The 14,803-nt window shown below is 41.7% G+C and overlaps 1 protein-coding gene across 1 annotated transcript in view; it reads right to left on the reverse strand.

Moving 5' to 3' along the window:
• Positions 1 to 14,105, reverse strand: part of nlk2 (nemo-like kinase, type 2) — a 94,452-nt gene extending 80,347 nt beyond the window's left edge. Inside the window, exon 1 of the mRNA XM_053506666.1 lies at positions 12,145 to 14,105. Coding sequence (XP_053362641.1) covers positions 12,145 to 12,644 — 500 coding nt within the window. The 5' untranslated portion in view covers positions 12,645 to 14,105. The remainder of the gene's footprint in view (positions 1 to 12,144) is intronic.
• Positions 14,106 to 14,803: the final 698 nt, after the last annotated feature.

Genomic DNA, 14,803 nt, shown 5'->3' on the forward strand with positions numbered 1-14,803 from the left:
TATTGGTAACGATTCTTAAACATTGTATATCGTATATCGTGTCAATGTCCAGGTATATGATATAATAACTTATCAGGCTTAAATAAAAGATGATTACATACAGAAACACTTGTGCAAATGAATACGGGTTCAGACAGTGTGAGACATTCTAAAACGATGCTCAAGCAAATGTCCTGACTTTATATACCTTCTTTTGTCCTCCAATCTCAGAAAAGTCACAGGACGCTTGGGCACACCCATCACATCAACAAATTCAACACGCGTTGTTCAGTAATCGGTTACAACATTCGATCAGGTTTAATAAATCACTTCCAAAAAAAGCAAAGGAAGCATAAACATCAGGACCGGTGACATCAGGTGCACTGGGTCGATAGTTCGACTATTCTGCTAAATCTCATCCCGTTAAAATGACATGTAGATCAAATCTAAAATTCCTAGTGATCCAGTTTCGCCCACCCTCGTATCCAAAAGTCCAAACAGAAGCGAGTCCAAAATCACTTTACTTTACAGTAAAAAGAGGGACAGTGTAAAGAAATTCCCACAAAATGCTTTTGGCACTGACGTCATGGTTACAGAATGTAGATCCATCCACCTCGAAGTCTCCAGAAGAAAATGTCAGGAAATCGTAAACGCAGGAATCGCGTAACTGATCTGTCTACCAGCTGGCGGTAAATTCATCACAGAAGCTGTACATTAGAATAACAAGCTAATTATGAAAATAATTTAACAACAGTAACTGACTCACTAGATCATTCTGGATGTCAATATAGTAAACACGTAGCTGAATCCTGAATCAATACACCATCACGAAACACACATCTCAAAAAAATAAACCATTCGTGGCTTGGAATTTCTTCCCGAAGCGCTCCCCTGAGCTTACTCTAACGACCGGGCCAACGAGGCCACGCGTGTAAACATGCACCAGTCATGTGGGCAACGATTAAGCGATCCAGACGGAGATATTGTTATCTGATGTGGCCTTTTGATGCTGCTCTAAGAGGCCGTGGAGAAGAAGGTTGAGCGTGGCTAATGATAGATAACGCTAATTTAGCAGTAGAGGAAAACTAATGGAAGGCATATATTATTTGTAAATTACATACACACGTCCAGCTGCTAGACGTCTCTTATCGGGATGTGATTGCTGTTATTGTGTGCTGCTCTGTGGGGGGGGGGGGGGGGTCACACAGCGCGTTATCCCACGTGACTTGAATTTAATCTTCTACACCACGGCTGGACTTTTTAAATCACTGCTTAAATTTAAATCTTGATTAGAAAAAAAAAAAAGGTAAATTGAATTTCAAATTAAAAGGAAATCTAAACTCAACAGGATTTTTTTGTTTACTATGTTGGTCTGCTCCCAATCATTATATATACTGAAACTTGGCCACTTTGATCAAAGTGTTAAGCTCCTCCCCATTTTACGATCATGCCTTTTTATATTTAGCTTGTTTAAGTGACAATTTAATAATGTTTCACGAAAACATATTTGTATATTCGCATTATATACACATTATAAATCTCACAATTTATTGGAAATGTAAAATGTGTCAAAGCACTTTGTATACTGTAGCTTTAAAACCTTTAAAAAAGTTTAGTTTTTTCTCCTCAAAATGTGTTTTTTTTATATTAATAAAACAATAAAACCTAATTTTATTGACCGTCCATATTAGTGAAATTTTACAAGTACATTTTTACACATATTAATAAAATTTAAGAAAAAATACGTTTCTTAAACTGTTGGATTTATAATAGGCTTAATTAATAATTGACGATAATATTGTGAATCACCTTTAGCTTCTGTGATAGTTTTAATCTATCAAGTTTGACGACGACAATAGACGATTACTTTTCTTTCCACTGGAACACGTTGTTTTCAGCTTTAAAAGCGACTTTTTACTATTTTTTATCCTTTAAAATGCTGAACAAGGATAAAGACGTGAATGACACGGTGTGTTATCGAAAGATCTGTTCAATTTAATCTTTTTTCAATCTTTTGTTGGCCAGTTTAATTTATTAAATTGGATCGTTTTATGATTTTAAAGTCGACAGTTGGAGCAATAACGCCAGTGTGGAGGAGAAGGATTATCACTTTGTTTAAATATCAGGTCGTATACAATCAACACCACAGGTTACACAACGCGTCAGAGTTTATTAAATACTTTAGGTAGTTTTCAATTCTTTAAAACTTGGAAAAAAATATAGCTGCTTGAGGCAAATCAGACAATAATCCTTAATTAATTTAAACAAGAATAAAAATCGCAAAAACAAATTGGATCAAGTCAACAGTCTAGCTAGAATCCACGACTCTAGTTGTTTATTTTTATTAAAATAAGTAACTCGTGTATAACACATAGCACTTGCATTATAAAAACGTCATAACATTTTATAGTTGAAGCTCATAGTTACATTTATTTACAATCTTGACTTTCAGATTTCCAGCACTCTTGACCTTGCTAACAAGTGATAAAGTTAGTAAAAAACACTGACTAGCGGCTAATGCTAGTGACGGCAGCTGCAGCCATTTTTTATTTTTTTTTTTACCTTTGCAAAACAAAAGAGCAAGTTGCACAAAAATAAAAAAAAAATCATAATGCTCATCAATGTTACTGGTTAAAATAAGATTTCACAAGCTTTCATGGATATCTCGTTGCTATCCTTAACGCGGCCTCCCTCGTCTCTCTAGTTAGCATTTCGTAGCATAATTTAACCTGTTAGCCAAACTACAGCAACACAGGTATAGTTCAAACACGGCACTTTTCTTCAGTCTGCATTCACAAGCTTTTAAATATCTAATAAAAACTATATTTAGTACATTCAATTCACGACTCACATCATGTTACTTCAAGAAAATGAGCAAGCTGATGTTTTTCTTCGCCTCACAGTTGTCTCGCATGTAACACGTTTTGACAATGTTCTGATACCGACGCTCTAAATGACAGTTAGGATAGTTTCTTAAACAAGATAAAGTAAAAAAAAATAAAAAAATGATTTTGAATTCAAACACTTCCTTGAGCAAATTCTATAACTGGAACTCAGGTATTTATAGCGAAACTGCTAAATGAAACACCTGCTAGAGAAGTTGCGACATGTAAAATAATAATAAAAAAAAAGTTCCTCCTCCTTTTGTTGTTCTAATATTAGTCCGATCTTGCTCAGGCGGTTTCAAAGTGAGATCTTTGCATGGACAACATTCCTGCAAGGAGATAAGTACATCCGGATTCCCAGTTAGCTCTCCGTTCATCATGTTTGCCAGTAGGTTCTTTTTGTTTGTTTTTTTAAGGTTCTAATGTAATAATGCATGTGAAACGGGGTATTTCCTTACACTTTAGTCTAGGAACAAGGCGTCACTTCATTTCCTGTCTGCTAGAACACAGCAGAAACGCTCATTGACTAGTTTACTGTCTGCTATGCATTTTCCTCCAGGTTGAATTCCTTCCAAAAGGGTCACGAACTAATGAACCGTGACGCTATTCAGTCAGTACATACTCTACGCAAAGAAACGTAAACCGTGCGTTAAATAAAAAAAGCGATGCGATCCTGCACTGCGGCCAGCCGTGTGCGTACACACACACACACGCACACGCGCACACACACACACACACACACGCGCGCAAACGTATGTAAAACCTGTGTGGATACAACCAGGCTTTAACTCTGCAAATCAAGTGGTTTTACAGCAGGGAATTAAATTTTAATTTGGAAAGCCCTGTTCCATCTGGACAGAACACGCGAAGCCAACACATGACACGCGTGCTCTCGGCGGCACCGCCGCAGCCAATTTACTCAACCTTTCGCAGCTGCACGCATCAGAGAGCACTTGCTACACTTTTAGCGCGCTCTCCAAAAACCCACGCTTAGCAAATTACACACAGCCCAACCTGGCTTTAATTCTCCTTTTACACTGGGTTACTTTTGCCTCCGTAGCCCTGCTGCATGGGCTATTAGAGTAAGTGCACCGAGGCTGCCTATTCAAGGAGTCGGTCAAAAAGCACCAGGTTTATAAAGAGCACGCAGGATCAGCTGTGAGTCAGGGTTAGAGCTCAGAAACGTGGTCTAAAAACGGAAATCCCCTACCTCATCGGGCTTTCAGTAAACGCTAAATATAATTCTGAGTCATATACCGAGCACTTGGTCCATATGAAAGAAACACTGGTGTAGGGCTGAGTGATATGACGACACGGTATCGACATTGCGATAAACGATATCGTGTACACTTTTCTAATTTCTACAATTTAACAGATTTTATTTAAACATACTGCCATTTTGTATATACAAGTATAAATATATATTTTTCAGCTTTTCATAATTAAAATTACAGCGTGACTGCTTCACTGGCATCTGGTTAGCAAACCTTTATTCCATGATACTACAAACATTTTGTACAAGTACATAACGTTTCGTTTGTTTGTTCCACCATCCACCGAGTATCTCATCATCGCATCGTCCATACTGCTTGATCCTGTATACAGGGTCGTAAGAAGTCTGGGTGCCGATCCCCGGAGACTTGGAGCAACAGGCGGGAATTTGGGAACGTCAGTTAGTTTAATCTGCATTTGTCTTTAGTATGTGGGAGGAAACCGGAGTACCAGAAGGAAACCCACTAAGCATGGGGAAAAGATGCAAACCCCATGCACGCAGACACGGGAATCGAAATCGGACCCCGCAGGTGCAAGGTGACAGTGCTAACCACAAAGGCACCGTGCCGCCTCTCCGAGTATCATATGATACTTTTGTCATATCGTGCACCCCTTCAAGTTCTTTAAGCAGATAACGACATCATCCGGGTGGAATGTTCTTCTTCATTTTGCAACTTCAATCAGGAATGCAAATTAATTGATCTTTTGTTGCAATTACCAGTTTTTATTTATTAGGAATCACTTCACTTCCAAATGTAAAATGATTTATAAACGTAAACATTAAATGAAAAAAAAAAAAAAAATCATATATTTTTTGGAAGAATGTTTCACATTTTGTGAGAGTATCACTTCTAGTGCATTACCGCCACCTACTGGACTGGAGTATAAAGCGAATAAACAAATATATAATCGCTTTGTATGAGACATGACAATTTCACAGTCGACAACATAAGTTACACAGCACTTTACTTTTTGTAGTTTTTAATACTTCAATATTGTTATTGGAAGCATACAAGACAAACATTAGCGTTTTTGAAACGAATCAGAGACGAAACGCTGTCTTCAAAGGGTCGAGAGACATTATAAAAGATTCCCTTCACCCCAATCATGGGCTATTCACTCTTCTTCCATCGCGCGGACGCTAACAGGTGCATCAGAGCCGGCGCCAACAGGCTGAGAATTAGCTTTTTTTTTTTTCCAGTGACTTATGCCTATTATTGCACTACTGTATAGTCTACGCTTATGTGCCTCTGGTTAGAAGCTAAACCCATTTCGTTGGCTCTGAACATGTACTGATCGGATCTAATCTAATAAAAAAATGCAATGGCTAAAAATAAAATCGAGTTAAATCTACATATATTTCACGGCTCTAAAAACCTATATAAACCTATATGATACACGTAAAACGCCTAAAAGAATGCATGGAAATGTCTCTTTTCCGAAGCATGCAACATGATATTTTTGTCATATCGCCCACACCTACAGGTGAGCGACAACATCCAGGTAAACACAGTAAGCAAGAGAAATCACCCCGGAATCGACTCAAAGGCAGGAAGTGAATCAAACACAGTGTGTGATTTGGGTTTCACACTGTTTATTGACGCGAGATGCTGAACTGCTAAACCAAATGACAGAGCTGTAGAACTGCAAAAATGCCATGTGTCCTGTATGTTAACAAGATGCCATGCACAAAGCTGCATTATATACAATAAGGCTGCAACTAACGATTATTTTAATAATCGATTCATCTGTCAACCCAAGAAATTTAATTATTTCCAACCTTTATTTAAAAACAGAACTAAAATCTTTACAAAGTGCACAAACATGTTGCTCTTCGAGCTGTTATAATAATAATAAAATAAAAATGGACTAACACAAAAAACAGACATGTATGCTTTACATCTGCCAAATATACAGTATACAGTGAAACCTTGAATTACGAGCATAATTCGTTCCGGAAGCGGCTCTTATTCCAAAACACTCGTAAACCAAATTAAATTTTTAAAGACACACTAACGAAATCACTGCTGTAAAGTAAAAATAAAACAAATTAACCTGCACTTTTTTTTTTTTTACACCTTTGAAAAGAATCTCGACAGAGCAGAGTTTCTGGGTAGAGCAGAGAGAAAGAGTGTGTTTGTGTGTGTTGGTGAAGGCGAAAGTAGGACACTGTGACGCACGCGTGCACACACAGACACACATAGCAGCCAAAGAGCAGGTTAAGCCTTTAGCAGAGAGAGAAGATGGGTTTTTAACGTCTCTAATGAGACTTGCTTTTGCTTTACACGCGCGCCGTACACACACACACACACATACAGACACAAAATACTTTTTTTTTTTTTTAGTTTTACACGCACACACACGTGGTCACAGTGTTATAGTAAACAGTACACACGTGCGCGGATGTTGATTATACCAGTGAAAGACGCGCACTAGGACCCAGCAGGGGAGACATTTACCCGATTAGGCATTTCCCGCCTTCGCTATGTATCTTTTCTCTACCTCCGCTCGTTTTTTAATTTTTGCTCCGCCCTGTCTACGAGGCGCTGAACTCTGCTAGCATCAGTGCGCGAGACCGAGTGTGTTTACTGCGCTCTGCGCTCAACTACATTTGTTTTTGGTTTTCAAATAATCAAATGTTTTCACATCGAATCGATTATGAAATTAGTTGCCAACGCTTTTAGTAATCGATTTTTATCGATTTAATCGATTCATTGTTGCAGCCCTAATATACAGTGTATATATGTTGTTGTTTTTTTTGTTTGTTTTTTTAACTACTACTGAGCGTTCTCCATGCTTGGGTGAGATGTTTCCATGTTTTACTAAGACATTTACAGTCATACACACTCCTCAAGCAAGGTTTTTTTTTGTTTTTTTGTAAGTGCATTATAAAAACTATTAAATAAACTGATCGATATTGTTCTGATTTAGCCTCGAGAAATAAACTATTAGGTGTAAAAGCAGGGTCGCGCGTTAAGCGAGGACATTTTTTTTTTTTTTTTTTTTTTTCGGCAAATAAATCTATGGAGGAAACCCTGGATGGGTCTAGCAGTTCAGCCTGGATCTCTGGAGGATAGCTAAAAATACACCAGCAGAGAACAGAGGCGATTTAAATCGGACAATGAGCAGCAGGAAGCGATTCTGAGGAAAGGTCAGGGGAAGATTCCTGTGGCACAGGCAAGCAGGGTGACGGAAAAAGCCACGGAAGCTCCGCGTGTTCCTCGTCATGCCTAAAAGACCCAGGCTGCGTTTGGAGATTGATGGCGCTCTGGATTTCTGATAACACTGTTCACACAGACACTTGGCTTATTGGGCCACACTGACTCATGGGAGCTGAGTCAGAGCTGGAGGTACCGAGACGGTCTTCCAAAAATAAAAAAACGTTTTCTAAAGTGCGCAAATCTCTACGTCATTCGCGGCTATTTTTAACCAGGTACACGCCGATTATAAGGTTCTTCTTGTGTCTGTGCTGTGTGAGTCGCGAGTGAGGAACATGGGAGAAACAAGGAAGGAAGGGGCAGGACCTCAGGGTGGGATCATTTAAATATCTGAGGAATTAAAACATCGGCAGTATTGATGTGTCCCATGCCTTAGCTTACCAATTCACAGGTCGGCCTTTTTCGAGTATATTCGGACACACAGTCACATTAGCGCACACTGAAATTAAAACTGCGGAAAATACTTTTGTATGGAAATTCATGCATAGTTACACCGACTACAAAATCTAATTTTAATTTCTATATGTTTGCATTTGAGGTGGTAAAATGTTGCTGTTCCTCTATAGCGCTACAGGTGGTGCACTCTGAACTATCCACACATTGGAAAGCAGAACAGCTTCCTGTAGAGTTTGATGAGAATCGCAACAAAACAAAACCGGTAAAAAATAATCCTGTATCGCATGGGGGCCTGAAGCCTACTCCAAAAAACTTGGATTGAGTGCCAATCCATCGCAGGGCACACACACACACACACACACACACTACGGCCAACTTAGAAACGCCAATTAGCCTAATCTCCACCAAGCACGGGGAGAACATGCAAACTCCATGCACACAAAAGGCGGGACTGGTGATTCCTATCCCTAATATCATATAGTAAGTTGAGCCACATGCAAAACAGCTTTATAGCATGGCTTATACAATCACACACTCCTTGCTTGAGCTTGTGCGCTGTTTCCCGGGGTGCCGCATCACTGCACGCCGTTTTCCCTGCGGTAACACACCTGAATAATTTGGTAATTAACAGATGAGCTGATGCATGCATGTGGAAACACACACACAAAAAAAAGACAAAGGAAGAAAAAAGAAAAGAAAAAAAACACACACACACACACAATATTAGAGTCTAGTTAAAAAGTTCGCTCGTTTTCTAAAAGGCTCGATTTCCACCGGTTCAGTTCACACTTCTCAACAACGTTTCACATGCTAGTAAGAGGATGTTGTTTCTGAAGTACCTTTTATCAAACTTCAACACGGTTTCCTCCTGAAAATGACATTTTAAAGCCAAACTCTCACCAGTACAAACCTCTCTCGCTGTCTTCTGTGTCTGAACCTAAAGTGAAACCTGACAGCTAAATGCACGAAACTGAAACTGCACATGCACTGTATTCGACATGGCTCAAGTGTATTTGCCCAGCCTTTTTAAAAATCCATCCAGGAGAAGGTCGCTATCGGGGACGATTAACTAGTACAGGACAGTTCCTTCGCACTGTAGCGCCTCTGTACCTGTTTATTCTGCTACCGCGAGAGCGGCGTACTGAGAGGCAGTAAAAGCAACGGATCCCGGGATGAAGGCATTCTCGGCAGACGTGGCACAGTGGATCGTACACCAGGCCATATGGAGTAACTCCACTTATATAGAAGATTCTATGAAAGAAAGCAGCAACTCTGCTCTGTCGTTAGCAACAGGATTACATGCAACGTCTCTTCGGGTAGCGGGGGCTAGCGAGACAGACTGACTAATGTTAACCCCGCTGATTTTAATGCAGTTACCCGGCAGATATGAATATTCAAAAAGATTTAAGAGCACACGAAAGAGAGAGGCACAGCATCAGAGATCCAACCCGGTAACCTTGCCCTCCATCGACCCACATGTTGGTTAGTGAAATTTAACTTTCTGCATTCTGGTTGAAATATCAAAGATCTAGAATACTTTGTCCTTTGATCTAATTTAATATAAACCAGTGTTTGTCAGGTTAGGCCTGACCTCAGGAACAGACTGAAAGTGGAGCGTCTGGCTGCACGTCTGTGAATGTCGATAAATGGACCAGCACCAGAGGCGCTGCCATATGCGCAGGCGTTGGAGCTCATCTTTGGAAAACCCAGGAAGATTAAGTGCTCTGACAAATCGTGTTTAGTTCTTAATGTTTTTACTTCGTCGTACTCTTCACATATGGGTAGATGGAGGAGCGGGTTAGTAGGTTGGATCTCTGAAATGTGAAATCACTAGAAATATCAAATAGACCAAAATATTGTGTGAAAAATCATACACATTTCTTATTGTAGTAGACCACGTTTGTGCTGAGGCAGGTAATGCTGATCTGTTCCGCCGGCTACCACTGAACTAGCGAAATCATTTCTGCTACATACAGTGATCAGCGATGTCCGCCTAGAGAGGTGATCTCGTCCAAACCGTTCTGCTCTGTTCCCATCAGGGCCGATATAGAGATCACTTACTGGGACAAATTCCTCCCCATGGCTTACAGAAGCGTGGATGTAGATAGACATCAGACATCGAGTGACTTTTTAATAAAAAAGCCTGGTATTCAGGGGTTTTTTTGCACACAGGGACCCTTTTCAGAGCAACATAATTTCTAAAGACCCTCTTATTATCGATCCCAAAAAAGCCCAATATGTTCCATCAGATGAATCTAATCAAGCCAGAAGGACTTTCGCTCCTGAACTTCCCACTCATCCATATGTAGATTTACATTTTTTAGTAACACGACTCCTTCGTTTTAATAAAATTCCACTTAGAGTTAATGGTCCCATATTTTACTATTGTTTTAACGAGTTAACGAGTGTCTTAAAGTGTGTGTGTGTGTGTGTGTGTGTGACAGTGTTCCAGCGGAAACACCACTCAGATAATGCTTTTTCTACACAGCAAACTAAAAATGAGCCACTGCTGAGCCACACCCTACTACAGAACTGCAGAGGTGATCAACGTTCTGGGGGCGGGGCTCTTCTTATATGACATCACAACAGGATGGGAATCTAAAAAGCTTGTTTAGATCCTAACTAAGTACAAAAATGGAAAAGGGACATAAAGGAGGACGTTTTTTGGTTTGTGCACCCATACAAGAGACCTACCTGGAAAATGACAAAAGATTTTTCAGAATAGCTACCCTTTAATGTTATTTTCACTTGGTTTTAGATTAACCTGGCTCATTTCAACTTGCTAGTGAATTTAACTTACAACCTAGATACGAGGGACTGGTTATAAATCACAGACGCCAGAATGCCACTTTGACTAATCAACCTAGGGGTCACAACCGTTTTATTTTTCTTCATTTTACGATGAAAGACTGGCGCAAAACAAATGTTTTTTTTTTTAATTCTCAATATGATTCAGTTACTCTCCTGCTATAATTCTAGTAACTTTACAGTAAAGCCTGTTGCGAAGCGCATAAACCACATTCGATTAGTTCAACTCAAACAGTTAACCATTACTCAAAGTTAAAGGTTAAACTTTTTGACAGGGTCACAAAACACAATGGGCTTAACTCAAGAATATCCAATATGGCTGGTCATCTCCTATAGAGGAATTTATACTAGTATGCGTCTGTCTTAGTTCACTAGCTTGCCATACCATGATTAAATTTTTTCAGCTCCAGTGGTTGGCTATTATAAATATTTTCCAGTAAACTGCACAAAAGCATGTTCAACCATCATGCCTATCAAAGGACTTAATGATTTGTCAATGCCAGCGGGTTGGTGTTCAAAATACTACGGCTTCCAAAATCACAGAAAATAAGCACTTTTTTCAACGTCCTTGGGTAAAGGTCTAACCCTCTCTAATGCTCATCTATACGCTTGGATTGTGTCCCGTCTCAGACGTAAAAGTCACTTTGGATAGAAGCGTCTGCCAAATGAAGAGACGCAAATGGAATGTAAATGTGGAGCAGAAGAGGTCAGCCATGGTCACGAAAAGGTCCAGAGTCCAGTTTCAATAATCTGCCAAGCCTCCTCCTTGTGGAGATCAAAATCATACCACGTAGTTCAATTTCAAGCCCCTTTAAAGAACCTCATGCACCTGGGAAAACACATATTGTTTGAAGTAGATGTTGGCTGCTAAAAGAGGAACTAACCCTGGCAAGAAAAAAAAAAAACAACTGATGGAGTTCCAGATCTCCAGTTTAGCTTCAATCAGGGTTTTATCATTAGAATGCTGGTGAAAAGATACATCTAGTGGGAGGAACGTGCATGTTTTAAGTTAGAACGTGAAGCCAGATAGAAACTGTTTCTGGAACTGAATTTTTTAGCAAAGCAGCCAACCAGGCTTTGATACACTTTGATACACTGAAATTTCCATTGGCGTTCAGGAGATTCGTGACATCAATTCAGAAGATTAACATTTATGCCTAGCTTGACTTTTCCTTGAATCCGCCACATCTAGGACAACCGCTCTATATTTTGTTAGGTTAGGAGTGTGCTTTTGGTGTCTTGGTTCAGTTGGAGCAGGTATGATTGATTGAAAGGAACCAGCAGAACTAGGCACAAAAGTTGGTCAGGTTGTGACCAAATCTTTAAGTTAAAGGTTTCCTTACCCATTGCTCTGCAACGTTTTGAATGTTTTGTACTCATAAACACAACTCACATACAGTACTAACATATACAGAGAGCAGGAACCTGGGTGGGAACCGCTGGGAACTGTGTATTCCAAAGTGAAACTGAGAAACCCTGGAGAAACTCAAAGTTACTGCATTTGTTCACCATCATTGTCCAATAGCAATTCCATAATATAACCTCAGAACCAAAGAGCATTTCAAACAAAACCGCTTGTGACTTACCAGACCACGCCGAATGCCCCGTATCCGATTGGCCGATCAGGCTCGATGTCCAGCTGCTGTTGTAGATGGTGTTGATGGTGGTGATGGTGCGCCTTGATAGCCGCAGCCTGCACCTGAGCGGGCGCCGCAGCCGCAGCCGGACCAGGGGCCTGGCCGGGTGCGGGCGACGGAAAATACGGTTGCTGCTGCTGTTGCTGGCTCGGGTTGAGCATGACGGCAGCAGACGCATGTTGCTGCTGGACAGGATGGACGGCGGCAGCCGAACCTGGGGCGGGATGCTGCTGCTGCTGTTGCTGCTGCTGCTGCTGCTGCTGCTGGAGATGGTGCTGCCCGGCATGGTGGTGGTGCTGCTGGTGGTGGATCTGGTGCGGAGGGGGCAGGTGCGCCAGCTGGTGGTGGTGGTGTGGATGGTGGGCTGCCGACGCCACGGCCGAAGCGCCTCCGGTGTACGCCGCCATCATTTTAGCCGTGTTAGCAGCCGTGGTCCCGCAAAGAGCCATACGCACTTCTGGTAGAGCCTGGAAGAAGGGGAAGGATGTCGGGGAAGCGAGAAATCAAGAGCCGAGGCAGAAACCCGACAGGCCGAGATGATGAGAGAGGAAGAAGAAGAAGAAGAAGAAGAAGCAACGAGGGGGGTCAAGCGGTCATGGATCCAGTGGAGGTTAAATTTAGAAAAGTAAACAAGATGTCATATCGGCATGAGTGATAAGAGTCACTCCCATTTTGGCCAGCTTTATCTTGCAGGATCTGACCTACTTCTGAGAAGAAGATCCCTCTCTCTCTCTCTGACTAACTTACAGGCAGGATGCCAAGCATTCAGTAGATCCCTACTAGAAATGAAACAACAAATAAACAACAAATAAAAGAAAGGAGCAAAAAAAAAAAAGAATTAGGAAGAGAAAGAAAGCCAAACTAAACAAAATAATGTTTGATGTGATGGAAAAAACTCCCTCTCCCCCCGTGGTGGATGATCCAGTGCGCGGCCTTAGATCTCCCGCATGGTGGAGGTGGGAAGCACCTGGCCTCGCATCTGCTCCACCTTCGGGTTTATTTCCCTCTCCTGCAGTGTGAAAGGGGGGAACCGACGGATGCGTGTCAGCGTGCGAAATGCTGCGTTCATCTTTTAGATCTCACCGCTTGATCCATGCACCGAGGCCGCGTCCACCTCCGGGACTGCATGCGGGGTTTGCAAGGAGGAACAAGTTATTTTACGCACGGCTGGAAAGTCGAACAGATTCCCTCCATATATGCCCCAAAAAAATCGTTGCCTGGGTGCGCGTGAATCTATCTGTCGATCTATCGATCTATAGATCCTATCACCGGTATGGCTGGAATTCTTTATTTCATTTATTTCCTTTATATTCCTCCAGGAGGTTGGATGGCTGGCACTCCGAAATTGTTGCTCGCAACCCCAAGATGTGACAAGCACCCAAGCCGCGCTAGGTATCCCAGATCCCCATGTTGGTGATCAAAAATAAGAGCAGTGGATTCCCTAGAAGGAGGGGGGAGGGGGGGGGGAACAAATCTCCCAAGACAGCAGTCAACTTATTTTCCCCATCGATTCCTCTGTGCGTGCGTGTTTTGCGTCGTTAGTTATTAGATCCAAGCGCACAAATCATAAATAAATCCAGTTTGGAAATACAGATGGGTAGATCCAGGAAATCCACTAGCACGAGAGAGGGGAAGAAATCATGATAAAAAACATCCAGTGTTGCTGGAAGTGACAAAAAAAACAAGCAGTCAGTGTCCTCCTCGGCTCACCCTCTAGCCGGATGGTGCTGCCAGGATCTAAAGAGGCACACACACACACACACATACACATACACATACACATACACTCACTCACTCACTCACTCAAACCGCGACTCGATCCCAAATCCCGTGCCCGATCCCTACACTCGCGCGCTCGCCAGCAAGGCTCCCGCGCGCTCGGTAAGTGCACTCCGATGCAACAAAATCAGCCTTTTGATCTTCTGCCTCGCGGAGACGTTGTAACGCCTTCTTCCCACCTGTGATTGAAGGAGCCCGGACCAATCACAGAGCGAGTTCGAGGCACGCGAGCCAATACGTTGGCGGAGAAACAGCCGCGAAACTGACGCCATTGCGGCTCTAGGAACAGCCGCGCGTTTCCACGCGGTGGCGCGGAAACCCGGAGCCAAAATGGCGGCTCACGGAGGGTTTGTTTCACACGGACGAGGTTAGGCGAGGCGAAGCGACCAATTATCAGCCGCCACTTGAAGCGCGTTTCAGGGCTGAAATGATTGCCACCGTTCGCTGGCCAATTATTCTTCAAATCGTTGATTAGCCCAGGGTAAAAGGTAAAGGGCGGCCAAGTTTGTGTGATCACCGTTCGTGTAACTTTATTGTCTTTGTCAGTGGTTACAAAAGACAAACGAAAAGATCTGGTTGTTTTTGTTTTTTTGTTTTTGTTGCTTTTTGGTTTAGCCTGTAAGATATTTGAAATTTAATGCACACACCTGGACAGGTGTGTTAAATAAATTTTGTTTTATTTTTATTTTATTTTTACTTTTGTAAATAAGTAAATGACGTTTCATAGTTTATATATGCTTTATAAATACAGTAAGCGCCCTACATATGGACGAGTTCTGTTCCGAGAGTCCAATTTGTTCATAGTCTAGGTACTAGGATACCAAGACAA

This window comes from Clarias gariepinus, chromosome 11, assembly GCF_024256425.1.
Source record: "Clarias gariepinus isolate MV-2021 ecotype Netherlands chromosome 11, CGAR_prim_01v2, whole genome shotgun sequence".
NCBI lineage: Eukaryota > Metazoa > Chordata > Actinopteri > Siluriformes > Clariidae > Clarias > Clarias gariepinus.